Consider the following 14,772-nt stretch of genomic DNA (forward strand, 5'->3'; position numbering starts at 1 on the left):
GAGGCGACGACTCGCTCGAGGCTTCTTATGTCAGGTCACAAGTCGTGACGGGCTGTCTTCACTCGCGTTCTCCCGCGGACACACTCAGACTGACCCACCGGCGAGAGCACAGACATCGTCGAGGCCTTGCGGCGACGGGCGACAGTATGAGAACGGCCAGAGAAGACGGGGTTAGTGAATTCACTACAGGTAAGATGGAGTTCTAGTTTCTGTATTAAATCTGCGCGTCGACGTAAAGCGTCCTGGTACTTGCGGTTCAGTTGCCATGACAACTGTAGTTTAACTTTAATTCAGTGAGTATGGTGGACTACTAGCTTGTAGTTGTCTTTGAAGTTAGCTAGCTGTGCGTGGGGTCAACTTCGTGGTGTGTGAAGTTAGCTAGCTGTGCGTGGGGTCAACTTCGTGGTGTGTGTTGGGGAGTCCGGCATGAAGACAGAGTCTCTCATTAGATGGGAAACAAACTGCAGGAGGGAAATTACAGAGAGAAGAAACGACAGTTCAATCCGTGAAAAAAGAACAGCCTCGATCATATAGCTTAGCTTAGCTTAGCTTAGCTTAATTTAGCTTAGCGGCGTGTTTGATCTCAGTTTTTCTTCTTCGTTGCGTCTGTTGCGCGCCGTTCTTCTTTCGGCGAAACGCTCAAACATTCACTAGCAAAAGCAACAAGAGCAAATATTGACACCACCTCGTGCGTTATATTCCTCATCGGTTAACCTGTCGATCGCTTTCTCCATTAGTCGATGATGTTGTTTGCTCGGTAAAATGATGCTTTTGTTTTTCACGAGTTCATTTTAGCGTGGTGTCATGAAAGGATCAAAGGAACCAGAAAATATCCACCTTTGATCCTTTAACAACTTCCTGAACCCATGAATCCATTATCACAGTAGTGGCCGATTCATTCAGTAGTCGATTGCTTGCAACAAAATACAGATATCAATGTGAACCAGTTGACCCTCCATGTAATTCGTCCTTGTGCACTTTGTACGTGTCAAATAAGACGAGCAATCATTTTGAAGCATGATTTCTAAAATTAAATCTTCGTAAGATGATTTGACGAGCGACGAAACCCCGCTGCACTCTGCACCTGCCCTTTTCAAATACCGTAAAATGAGAGATATCATTTCTAATAAAGCTTACTTCATTTGATTCTTGAATGCAGGTCTCTGACCAACAGTGAGCATCTATAGGCTATAGACACATTTGGACATTCAATGTGTTAATTTATGTCTTACTACGTTTGGCACTTTTTGATCCGTGCTCGCAAAGAGCGACGCACAGGTGGCGTCTTTAATAGGTGGATAAAGACGACATGCAGACTGAAGATTTGTGCAAAGGGAGTTTCACACAGGCGAATTAGAGATCTGTACTTGGTCTGGGTCTATGTGAAGAAAGATCAAGCTAATCCCAGTTTCATTAAGTGTGCTGTAGAGAAGTGCAGTAGGAAACTTGCACACACAAAAAATGAGGAGTTCTAGTTTTTTATAATAATAAAAAATCACTACTTTAATGTCTAAATTAAAGCAGATTGATAAGTGATCTTATTAAATAAGGAATATTTTAGTTTTGGTGCAACATGGGTAGATTAACATGTACTGTATATGTGAGATTTGAGATCAAAGCCGCAATGATCCGCAGCTATTTTTTTTACAGTTGATTAGTCAAGAAAGTCTTTTTTCAAACTCTCCCTCGCTCCGTGTTGTCATTTTGGGAGGATCATATAAGGATAATATTTTTTGGGATTGTTGGTCTGATAACAGTATGAAGACGTCACCTCAGGCTTCAGCGTACTGGAACAGTTTTCTCCCATTTCATACAACAGATTGATCGAGAACTGAATCCTAGGAGCAATCAATAAATACAGTCATGTGTCTGCCCAACCTGACATCCTCACAGCGGTTTAACCCGAGACATGTTTTGGCATGTGAGGAAGACGTCAGAACTCCCTGAGCGTGGACGGAGGACATGTTGGACACACAGGCAGAGTAAACAGCGTCGTTGGTGCCAAGAAACACGTGTAAACAAGCAGCTTTAGATCCAGCAAACTGTGAAACGTGGCACGCTGACAACTTCTGTCTTCGTCCGCAGCCTCACTTTGACACTTTACGCACCAATGGCATCTTATATGAAATAAGTGCCATGAAAAGGGTTCCAAAAAACCAACAATATTACCATGACGCAATGACAGCTGATAGGAATTCACTTCTTTGAATTCTGGGATGAAATTCTTTTAAAACTAATTTGTACCAGCTGCCATAGATCAGCTATTGAATATCTATGGGTTTGGAAATTTGAACCTGTTATCTCAACTCTGGGAGGCATTTTTGACTATTTTCCTACTTTTAATGTTTGATTAATTAATAGAAATCAGTCAATAGTTAATGGATTCAAAAAATGACCGACAGAAATGTAAAAAAATTGAAATACTGTGAAATAAAAAGAGACAAACACATTTCCCTTCACACTGTAGGTCTGCTCGAGGTTAAAAACATTTTGTCTTCTACAATTCCTTCATCAGAAAATGAAGGTCCCTGTGATTGGAGCACTTCACAGAAAGACACTTTAAGCCTTTTGAACGTCCCTTTGACTTATTTTGAATTGGCCCTTGTAGAACGGACGCTCCACGACGTCTCTGTCCTGACTCCTCACATTGTTCAGAGCCCCCCCCAACACACACACACACACACACACACACACACACACACACACACACATCGTCCCGTGTATTGTACTGTGTAACTGTCTGTCTTAACCAGGATTACCTCTTTCATTTTTTTATTTTTTTATATGCCATTTGGCACTTTCGGCCTGAGCTCCTCGTGCACGTGAGAGTGCACACGTGCTGTTTTGTTCCCGGTGGGATTTCCAGCCTCCTCGTCTCTGACGCTGTTCATGCCGTGTTCTACATGTCGACAGGCTCGGGAGAGTACAAATGTTAAACCAGCTAAATATTACGGGCATGTACTGTATAATCCACCATTTTATCAATTCAGCTTTTCACTCAACAAGATTTGCGAACTGAAATAAGATGTCGCATCTACCTTGGGGAAAGAATAAGTATTAATCCAAACATCACAGAACATTAGTCTGTAGCTAACTCAAGGTCGTGAATATATATTCAGAATGTACAGTATTGATTTCTCCTCACTGATGTAAAACGCAAACACCGTACATCTTGTTTTTCTGCATCCAGGAGAAAACACAGCGGTGTGTTCATGGACACACGGGAAGTTCCTTCACTGCGTTAATTATTTGTTCAGTGTCTTTAATGAACCGCCGTCTCGTGGGCCTGCAGTGGACTCAGGTCTCGGCTGGTGGAGACATTAATCAATGAACTCAGACTCAGTCAGTTACCTGAGACACTTTTACTAAACACTTCAGTCAAATAGATGCAGTCCAGAGAATACCGGCTTCAGGCACTTCCGCAGTGGCTTCATATTCTGGAACCCTGTGACTTTGTCCAGTTGTTACATACAGTCTATGGCACAGTTATTGTAGAAATCAACGGTACCGTTTCGGTTGGCGTGCTGCAGTGACTCAGTGTCGGCTCACACAGTTCAGTCTGTACGAGACGGCGAGAGGTCCCTCGGTCTGACAAGTGAATATCTACCACTTCATTTAAAAGACATTCAAATATCACAACATGCTGGAGACGTCACCTTCAAATGTATGATATCCAATCTGCATGGAAAGTGACTTCGATCCACTAAGATAAGATTTTTTTGGATTTTAAACGGCAAAAATAATAGTTCCAAATATTGTGATTTGTTTGAAAGAACGATCGTATTATAGCAAAAAACCAAGCTTGTCAATCAAGAGAAAATTAACTGAACTGCTATCGCAGCTACTCAAATGTGTTTTTACCTATTTTATATCATTGTAAACTGATTGTCCTTGACTTTTTGACATTATCATTGAAAGATGAAAACCTGGACTCTAGGAAACTTTTTTATTTATGAACATTTCACACAAAATATTTAAGGAGGTAAACGATCGATGGGAATTAATCAGATATCGTGATATCAGATACTTTTTGGCCTCAAGCATCGTCATCAAAAGACACATTAAAAGCTAACATCATAAAAGCAGCAACCAGAGAGGTTAACTAAAAGTCATGTTTACATATTGGCTGTGGCAACAAAAAAAAATAGGCAAATTAATCGTAATAGGAATTAATAATATAGAATATTGTTTTTGTACTATGCACCCGAGTAGTTTGTGTAAAAACAATTGCAGGAATAATCACGATGTCATGTTTTTGATCCTGACACACTAACAAATCATTTTTCCGCCCACGCTCAGAGTGTGGGTGCGTGAGCGGCAGCACGCATTCTCTTTTGGGTCTGTGTGTGCGTCGCGATTTCCCTGACAGACGCGTGTTGTTGTTGAGAGCTGAACTCGGGGCCAAGCGGCGGAGAACGGACAATGTCAGGCAGGAGAGGAAACCCCACCCCGTGTTTTTGTCCACCGACTGCGTCTCTGTCGTCTTCCTGCTCCGACACACACAATACGACAAGGTGCCCTCTGCGGTTTATTGCGGTTGTTTTTTAATGTGCACAGAATTTCAAAGCTCTCGCTGCAGCGGCAGAGTAGCGGCAAGGCGACGTCGGCGCTTCTTTACCAGAAAAAAAAAAATGAGGCAGCTTAATCTGTTTTGATCGAAGTGACATGCACTCCATGCCCTCTTGCTAAAAAAAAAAAATATTAATATCACAAAGTAGGAGGCTGTAGTCTTCGCTGATTAAATGGAACGCTTATGCAGACCGGGTCCCTGAAAGATGGAACGTCAGGAAATTATCATTTTCTCCCCCCAAAAAAAAGAGATGGGGAGCGATTTCAAAATTAAATCCTTACACACACATCGGACGAAGCGAGTAGCAACGTGCAGTAATATTGGATTTACCGGGACTGTTAATCCGCGTGAAATATGACAATATCTCCGGTGTCTGTGTCACAGATCTGACTCTGTTACTGTAGTTTTTCTTCTTCTGCCCTAATGAGCAGGCTTCAAAATTCATTTTGAACACGTTCGCACGAGTTCCAAGCAGATCACCGCCCTGAATTATTACAGTCGTGTTGTGTTCAGGTCCTTTTGTTTAGAGTGATTTACAGTTTAGGGGGAAGAACAACAGGCAGGATGTTGCTGATACGACCGTTTCACTTGAAAGTTAAAAGTGTCTGTGTCAGCATTGCTTCCCATGGAAATGTGAAGACAACAAACATTTCCTGTGTGTGTGTGTGTGTGTGTGTGTGTGTGTGTGTGTGTGTGTGTGTGTGTGTGTGTGTGTGTGTGTGTGTGTGTGTGTGTGTGTGTGTGTGTGTGTGTGTGTGTGTGTGTGTGTGTGTGTGTGTGTGTGTGTGTGTGTGTGTGTGTGTGTGTGTGTGTGTGTGTGTGCGTGCGCGCGCAGTATTACAGGGGAAACGTGTCGGGAAACTTGGGATCAAAGTTCACAGCTGCAATCTTCAATTGAATGTGAATTGTTTGTGTATCTGACCAATGGAAGATCATGCGAGCCTCTCAGAGAGAACCGCTTCTTCAAGTCGAACGCCAAACTTACTCATTTTACATTTGAAAGTATAGAAGTGGTACAGAGAATTCATTTTCATGTTTTCGCTCGAACACGTTTTATCATAAAAAGGAAAAGTTGACATGATGGAGCGGCCTGTCGATAAAGCTTCAGTCGTTGAGGCCTCCAGCAGAGGGCAGCGTGTCTGTGTCTCACTGGACAGCATCATTCCTCCTGTTGACTGTGCTTCTGATGATATTCATCATCAGTCACTGGGACGACTCAGTCTTCATTTGTATCATTATTTAATGCTTTGATCCTCGTGCCATGATTATTTAATGTCAAACCAGAGATCATATATAAATCTGTGTATTTATCAGCGTACATAAAGAAGTAATTATTATTGATTGAGTGAGCATCTGTTGGCTAGTATGTCAGTCAGATTAATATTCTACTAAAGCAAATACGGAGAAAGAAAGATGTTCATGTTATTATGTATTCTGCATTTTTATTTGAGGGAAATGTATGGGGGTATTGCTGCTCCTGCACTTGTTGAGATTATTGTACTGACTGAATTGTCCTTTCTGATTTGTTGTGATTTATGTTACATTAGACTAAATGCGTTCATTCATTTGCGAAGAGCAGACTTTACCCATTGATGATTTAGTCAATGATAATCTGCACATTAATCCGGCTGCACGGTCGTCGGATATATGTGTCATGTGACCACATAGGGTGGAGGATATGGATAAAATCATCACATGACATTTTTGTATCACAATATTGAAGTTTACTGTGGCATAATACATTCTCATCAAGAACTAGTAAATGGGCGAAACAAGTAGATATGAGTATGTGTCTTTGGCTACTTCTGTAATGGGGCGTTCACACCAAACAAAGTGAATTTACGCGCCGCAAGATCGTTTGAGTTCACTCGCGCGGAAAAAACCCAACCGACGTATAATCACCTGTTCTTTTTGGGACACGGAATTTCTGTCATAGACAGGAATTTCCCATCAATTTACATCGACTTTGTATGTCTCATATCTCATTGTGCGGAAAAAAAATCACTTTTGGACTATTCATATTTTGACATTTGGACTATGATATTTGTCAAATTTCTATTCCCTCACAGTGTACATGTCTGATCATGTACTGACAACCACCATGACCACCAGAAAAAAGGACAGACGGAAATGTATATATATATATTTCTAAGTATACAACAGTGTCATGGTGTTTACTGTATATAGTGAACTGTATGAGTTAATCTGTGTTCACGAAGCAGAGATCACGTGATCTAATCACGAGTGGCTCCGCGTAGTCCTGGTTGTTTCTCATCATGAATCACATTCATTTGTGTTTCTCTGTGTTGAGAAGACCGTGTCCGTCACGCCCCAAATGGTACAACACCAGATTTGTGTCGTCCTCCACTTCATCTGACTCTGCTGGTTTGCTGAGAGTTGCTAGAATTCGGCCACCGGCCGTGGTGCATTTTTAGACCGTCATCATTACAATATTGTCATTTCAATCATCGTGTTATCGTCACAATATGTTTAACACGTCCGGTTCGCCGATGACGTGAGCGATACGCCCTGACGTGATCCGCCACATGCCAAAGGCCGTGGTAAACAACCTGTGGCGAATGGATTTGAGCGGCAAATTTTCTCACGTGACGGCGTGAGTCATTGTTCGGCTGCAGACGGCTCGGTGTGGCCACCGGTCAGGTGACGGGGCGGTTCCACTCGCGTCGAACGCGATTAACCAAACCTAAAGTTTAAGGCTGATTATCTCCCAAAGATATATTATAGACACACTTGACAACACCTGTTAGCCCAGCAACATGAGTGCCACACACAACCCTTAACGTCATCTGTTGTAATATATGGATACATCATTGTTTAGTCCTGAAATATGAGACAAGCCATATTGTTTTTTTCAATCCTAAATTTCAGAGCAGAAGAAAACTCTAAGAATATTAATATTTCTGTTCATTGGATTGAGTGTCTCTGCAGAATGTTTCTTGGTGATGAACAAGCGCTCCTCCTCCACCTCCATGCGGTAGCGACTTGGCCTTTATTGTTATTCTGTGCTCATGCGTTGGGGTCCAGTGCAGCGTTGCGTCTTAGTTCCATTTTCTTTTCACCACATGAGCATGTGGCACAAAACGTAACGTCACCGCCGCCGCCTCTTCACGCGCTCAAAATCTCAATATCAACAAAATTCATTCACGAGCAGCGTTCAGATTCACACTGTGTGTGTGTGTGTGTGTGTGTGTGTGTGTGTGTGTGTGTGTGTGTGTGTGTGTGTGTGTGTGTGTGTGTGTGTGTGTGTGTGTGTGTGTGTGTGTGTGTGTGTGTGTGTGTGTGTGTGTGTGTGTGTGTGTGTGTGTGTGTGTGTGTGTGTGTGTGTGTGTGTGTGTGTGTGTCAGTTATTTTTCCCTGAGCCCGATTTTGTGTTTTTGTTTTTTTGCCTGAGCGAACATAATCAAGTTGTTCTTCTCCAAATTAAATCTGTAGCTAGTTTGTGACCTGAAATGTGCCCTCGTCCCCTTGGCAATACTTACAGCTCAGTGCCGAACACAGCTCCACACACACACCTATACCCGAACAGAGGGAATTGCGGGAGGCAACACTCTGATAGCTCCTGCAGAGATGTGTGCGGGCGGCGGGGTAACAAGAACCAGCTGCTCCCCTCCTCCTCCTCCTCCTCTTCATCTCCGTACCACCGTTTCCTTAATATCTCCTCGGTCCTTTATTCCCGAGCGTTATTATCATCATCACTGTGCCTCTGTCTCCCTGTGCCAGCAGAGACAACAACAACAACAACAACAACCACAACAACAAAGACGATGCTGAAGGAAAAATAAAGAGACACACACACACACGCGCACACACAAAGCTGACAGCTACACAAGCTCCTTAACACAAAGACAAAACAGACGCCTACACATGCAGACGCTGAGGTGTAGTTAACGCACACACACACACACACACACACACTGACACACGCCGCTAATGAAGGTTATTCCCCGTCAGAAGGACGGAGCAGGATTCCCCAACTGATTGATGACTCATTCAGGCAATAGCTGTCGCTGTTTGTGCATCATTACTCGCCGGGCCCTATTACCATTATTGCCAGACTACTGCGGCGGCGGCTACCTCAGGAGCTCCCGTGGCTTCCTCGACAACACGGTCGACGGGCTTTAAAAACCACCGAGCGAGAAAACTCTCGAGCGCCGGTGCGGAGGCATGTTGGCATCCTAATGAGTTGTACACCACATCGCTGACATCTGGCACAAGGACAAAAGGACACGACATAGACCGCAGCCGCTCGGTCCGGCACAACACCAGACTGCAAATCAGCTGAATCCCATCACTTCTCCAGGCCTCGTCGTGGCTGTTCGCTGCTATCATAGAGGCTGTTTAGGCAAAAAGGACCATGCTTTGCAAAAATGGCTTTTTGGATTCATTTTTCTTCGACATGGACTGTGGGTCAAATTAGAGCTTGGTAGCTTTATGTGCACAAATGAACAGAAAGGTAAACGACCCTGTTGACCTTTGAGCAACGTATTATTTTTGAGATATGTCAAAGGTACGGTAACAATTGCCCCTTTTCACCTTTGACCTGTTACTACGGTGGCCCCGAGAGCTCACAGCACGGCAAGTCAAGAAAACACACGCACATAGACCAAACACAAAGCAAATTAAGAAAAAACATCTTCCTCTTCACCACAACACATTTAGAAAACGCGCTGCAAATAGACCTGCAACGAAACGCTAGTGTTTCCAGAGGAAACTTAAATGTGACGCACACGTCTGGACACGCTTGTTGTTGCCGCCGCGGATTTTGACTCACAGCGCTGTTCAGGTTCTCTTTCCGTCAGCGGTGTTGGAAAAATGAATTTATTTTTACATTGCGATCGCATGATTCGGAGACGTGTGTCCTCCACTTCCGTAAGTAAATATGTAATTGGGAGTGGTCATCATCAGAAAAATAATTTGTAGCGGGGAGCAAAGCTTCTTGCTGTGTGTCTGTTTCCAACAAACTTTAGGTAAATAACGGATGATAATCACATTAATAATCATGGGAAAATCGACAGAACAATATACTGTACGTCACAGATCATTCAGTGCTGCCCAAGTTTAATGTGTCTCTATAAAACACAAACACTCACTGTGTTGACACACTGTGCAGCTTTATTTGCTCTGTGGGACTCGCTGTGAAACAAGGAGCTGTCAGCTCCGGCTGTAGTGTTTAGACAAGGTGGACGCCGCCGACCCGCGGCTCGTCTTAATGACGGCTGTCGAGTGTCACCGGGGTTCAGGCACGTCCTTTTAAAATTACACACTTTGTACTTATCGATCCCCACAGACGTTCGCTGACTGTTCCAAATAAGAACTATGTTGGACTCTTTAGATTCCTTCTGTTTCCTCGAGGCACTGCCACTGTGTGGTGACTTAGGTTTGATCAGGAAGTTCCTAGTCAGCACATTCTCCGTGCGTGTGTTTCCTCAAGAGCTGCAACCAGCCCCCAGCAGCGAGTGTTGCACCCATCACATGCTAGAACTCAGTTCATTTTTATAGTGTCTTGTCGTGGTTTTCTTTTCTACTGAAGCAGCAGGAGGGCGGAGAGGAGGGACAGTGTGGCCGGTGCTGGCAGGATTCAATCTCGGGCCAATAGGGCGGTTCATTTGGTTCCCGGGGTGGGGGTCCCAATTGCTAAACTCTCTCTCTGGGTACTTTATTGCTTTTCTTGTGGTTAAGGCAATTCACAAGTGGTGATTCATCACTCACTAACACACACACACACACGGACACACACACACACCCACACACACACACACACACCCACACACACACACCCAGCTGTGAGCCTCCCGGAGGCCATTCCCACCTCCAGCCTCATAGCACCCGCTGATGACTAGTCACAGAGGCGCTGCAGGGTCATTCCAGACGCCTGCCCGTGCTCTCGGTTTCATTCGAAGCTGAACATTTTTATCTGTTTTTGCTCAGGCGCGTGTGTGTGCGCGCGGTGTTGCAGCTACATTTTGATGCCAATTAGCTGGTGAGAGTGAACATTTGTTTTTTTCCTACGCGTTCCTCCGAGCAGAAAACGGCTGCAGACCTGAGTTCAAGTCCTCTGCTGAGGCAGGAGGGATTTTTTTTTATTTTAGAGCATAATATGAAACTAAATTACATGAAACTTTAATTCACACACTCAGCTTTGTCTCACAGTCTGCATGCACCAAACATAAATACAACCCGCAAATATCCGCCCATTCAGGAGCATCTCAGCGCTAAATGGCTTTTGCGGCAATGCATCACGCTAATATTTCGCTCGAGTTGAAATATTTGAACTCGACCGAGTTAAGTAAATGAGGCAAAATTGTATGGAATCGTTGCGTCTTTGCATTGACTCGATTTTATCTCATTGTGCCCAAAAATTGCTTTGCCTTTATTGTGAATGCAGAATAACACACACCCTCACACACCAACAGTACATCATCAGGGCCATTTTAGGGATCGGTATCTTGTCCAAAACAAAGTAATGATAACACTTAGTACTGATAAAACAAATCTAAACATCTGCCTGTGAACAATGTAGTTTCTTTTGGTTCTGAACTTTATATAGTTGAAAAGGATCTTTTAGAGGTCCTGACGTGTCTGCAGATATGTACAAGGACAATAGCTTTCATCAGAATTCAAGTAAAAACTGTTTACTTGAATTCTCAACAAACAAACAACAGCCACGTTTCAGAGATGTGCCTCTCCATCCCGACGCAGTGACTGTTGTCACGTGAACATTGGGGCAGAGATTTAAATCCGGACTGACTTTCCAAGTCAGCAGGGAGTGAAGGGTTCCAGTGTCAGGGACACTTGAACGCAACACATGGCTGTGGCAGGTTGTGTGACGCCCTCCAGGTCTGTCGGTCCAAAACTACCTGCATAGAGCCACCGGCCAAAAAGACGAGCATACAACACCAACACCTATATGAACGTCTACGACTTGTGTTTGTTCATTTTCCACAACTGGGCAGGAGGTATCCTCCGGGGTCTGAGTGGGAAAACTGGTGCGTTTGAAAAATTGAGCTGAAGCAACGCCGTCCTTCTCGGAAACATTAAAAGTTGATTTTGTTTTTAACAGATGTGTTGGACAGGATTCTGGTTTCTGGCTACGTTGGCAGCGATAATTAAGAGTCAAGAAAATGAGTTAAATATTCATGTGTAAATAACTTCCTTTTCCCCTCGCTCATTATATTTTGACAGCGAGTGCCCAAACTCTCCTCTCGCTCTCTCAACGCATCAGTGTCCCTCCGTGGTTTAAGTAAAACAATATTATCATGATGATAACATCTAAATTCAGACAAATGTATATCATGGTTAATACACATCCACCGTCACTGGCCAATATTTATGTCCAATTTAACTTACATGCTCACATGTTGGGTCTTTGGTGACCAAAAAGTAAGAAGTTCCAGTTTCAAAAATGTTGAATCTTATTAAAAACATTAACAATAAGTGTATCCACAAATATCAATCTCAGTAAACTTAAATAATGTAGCTGTAGTACAGCTACATTGTTTAAAAGCTGCTATAATGACGACTATCGTCATCGTGCAATCGGAATGGTTCTAACAATGAGACGATGTTAAACTTGTAGTCGTGAACCTACAGATGTCCGGCCCACAACTCGGCTGAACTGAATTTCGAGTCATTGCTTTGGCTTTTAATGCGATCGCATGGCGGTGAGAATTCCATTTTGCGTTTGGTCCGAACGCACCATAAAGAAGCAACTCTTGAAAACACATTGTGGTGTCTTAACTGCTGCGGCACGCGACGCTAACAAAGTGAAGCAACGGAACGAAAATGCAGTTCATCAACTCATTCAATCAATCATCCCGTTCATTGTGAAAGAGTTCCATCAGGCGGTTCTGTAGGGCAGGTCTGACATGATGCTTGACCTCGCAAAATATGCTTTCTATCTCAGGAACGCTTCGAGGGTTTCCCTTCAAATCTGCCACAAAACATTCAGTTAAAAACAAAGGTCCAGGTCACTGTAACCACACAAAACACGCTCTTGAGCACATCTCCGGCATTCATATGCTAATCGTGACGGGCAAACGCTGCGTTCTCTTCACTACACGAGTCTCGGCAGACGTGGATGTAAACTGCCACGTGGCCATTCTACTCTTCTTTTCATTTCCACTCCATTGAGCCTAATGTGACACCGCACTCCGACCACCCCCGGTGAACCCAGGGGCCACCATGTTAATGAGATGAGAATTTGTCAGGCTTCAGTAAATAACAGAGATCAAGGCAAAGTGTAAATCCAACCTGGAGGCTTCAACAGCGTCGACGCTTCAAATACCCACAAGTGACAGGACACGCCACACCGCCGCGTTTTCCACGTTGTCAACTGGCTCGCATTTTGCCGACATTTGCCGAGGCGCGGGGCTGTAACGTATAGCGATGCCGCTCGGCGTTTAACCGCAGCGCGGACATCATGACACCTGGGTCTAAGGTTCGTGGTGGATGAGAACATGAACTTGGATTGTCCTCCAGGGAGGGAAGGCGCCCTGGATCAGTGAGTGACGCATTCGCTCTGTCAGTGTGCAACAGTTCTTATGCAAAGCAGACCCACCGGCCATACCGCACAGCGATGTTCTGTATGAGGGCTTATGCAAATGACTGACCTTTCGCAGAGCATTTACATCAGGGTGGGAATTCATTATTATTATTATTTTTGATCCAGTGGCCTCCGTGCCTCGTAGATTCATAAATTGAGCATAGTAGTATAGTGTAGTATATATACACGAGTAAATTTGAAGCTTTCCAGCTTCAAATGGAACTAGGCCCGTCACGATAGCAACTTTTTGTCGCACAATATATTGTTCCAGAAATGATTGCGATAAACAATATTACTGTCATCATGTGAACTTGCAATATAGGCCTTTTTGGTCCCTACATAATTTGTGTTGCTGATGAGATGAATGTTATCCAAAGTTTAGACCTCAGACAAAACCAGCAATTTTTATAGACATGGTGCCTTTTAGAAAAATACTAATAAATCCATATTTTCTGACATTTAATAGACCGAACCAGTAACATATTAACCATGCGACGAGAACAGATGAGAGAACCACATGCATTTCACTTTAAACACAACTAAAGTCATTATTGTAGCAACAGAAAGATTAGTGGAAAAGTAAACGGGTCCAATCTCGCGACAGCAGTGACGGAAAACGAGCATTTCTGAAACTAAATATTGTGAGTGCGTATTAATAGAAGAGTCAGCAACACTGAACTGCAAGTGACAGGCATTGGATTTGACTATAAGCTTTAGTTGCAGCTGCAGACAGGTTTTATCGTGGAAACACTATTGGGAGCAGCAAAAAATGTTTGGTGAGAAGGGCAAAGGAATTGTTCGTCAGAGCTGCACTTGAAAGTGTCTGTGATGCGTCGGGCTTCGCCGTGGCAGTTTGTGGTTTGAGGTGTTCACACCTCCAGTGTGAAGTAACTGGGTCGTCCAGGATCCAGGAGAGTGGTTAGTTACATCACCGCCTCCTTGTAATGTTTGGATCCCACGTCTTAAATTGAGTTCACAGGAAACGCGGAGCGAATTTCGAATTTTTTTGCGTCTCGCGAGTTTGGCCGTCAGACCATTTATATTTATTTGCGCGAGTAAAACACAGCCCGAGAATATCCGCCCGCCCTCCGTCGAACAATAAGACATTGAATAAATAAACCAAAAACTAAAACCACATGAAATGAAAGTGTCAACCTGCTTTACAAGCCAGAGTAGAAATAGATTTTTTGGGCGAGTAAAACAAATGTAAAACATTGGGGAGAGCAAGAGAAAGGTCGACGTTGTAGCCACATGGTAGATATTCCAACCACTAGTCCTCTGGCGAGTGATAGTTCATAAGATCAGTTTAAATATAGTGAAAATCTAAATCTCCCAGAGCCCCAAGGCGACTTCTTTCAAGCTGTTTATGTTTGAAAAGCAGTTAAAAATTATCTGAAAGTGTGTGTGTGTGTGTGTGTGTGTGTGTGTGTGTGTGTGTGTGTGTGTGTGTGTGTGTGTGTGTGTGTGTGTGTGTGTGTGTGTGTGTGTGTGTGTGTGTGTGTGTGTGTGTGTGTGTGTGTGTGTGTGTGTGTGTGTGTGTGTGTGTGTGTGTGTGTGTGTGTGTGTGTGTGAGAGAGTGTGAGTGAGTGTGTGAGAGAGTGTGTGAGAGAGTGTGAGTGAGTGTGTGAGAGAGTGTGAG

General features: G+C 43.7%; 1 protein-coding gene across 3 annotated transcripts in view; it reads left to right on the top strand.

The window, feature by feature from the left end:
- slc4a11 (solute carrier family 4 member 11) overlaps window positions 1-14,772 on the top strand; it is an 87,270-nt gene continuing 72,498 nt past the window's right edge. For 2 of the 3 annotated variants that reach the window (XM_035609747.2, XM_035609749.2), the window contains exon 1: window positions 1-189. In XM_035609747.2, the coding sequence (XP_035465640.1) occupies window positions 147-189 (43 nt within the window). In that variant the 5' untranslated portion in view covers window positions 1-146. The remainder of the gene's footprint in view (window positions 190-14,772) is intronic. The other variant, XM_035609750.2, reaches the window with a different exon arrangement.

The sequence above is a fragment of the Scophthalmus maximus genome, chromosome 15 (genome assembly GCF_022379125.1).
Source record: "Scophthalmus maximus strain ysfricsl-2021 chromosome 15, ASM2237912v1, whole genome shotgun sequence".
NCBI classification, from domain to species: Eukaryota; Metazoa; Chordata; class Actinopteri; order Pleuronectiformes; family Scophthalmidae; genus Scophthalmus; species Scophthalmus maximus.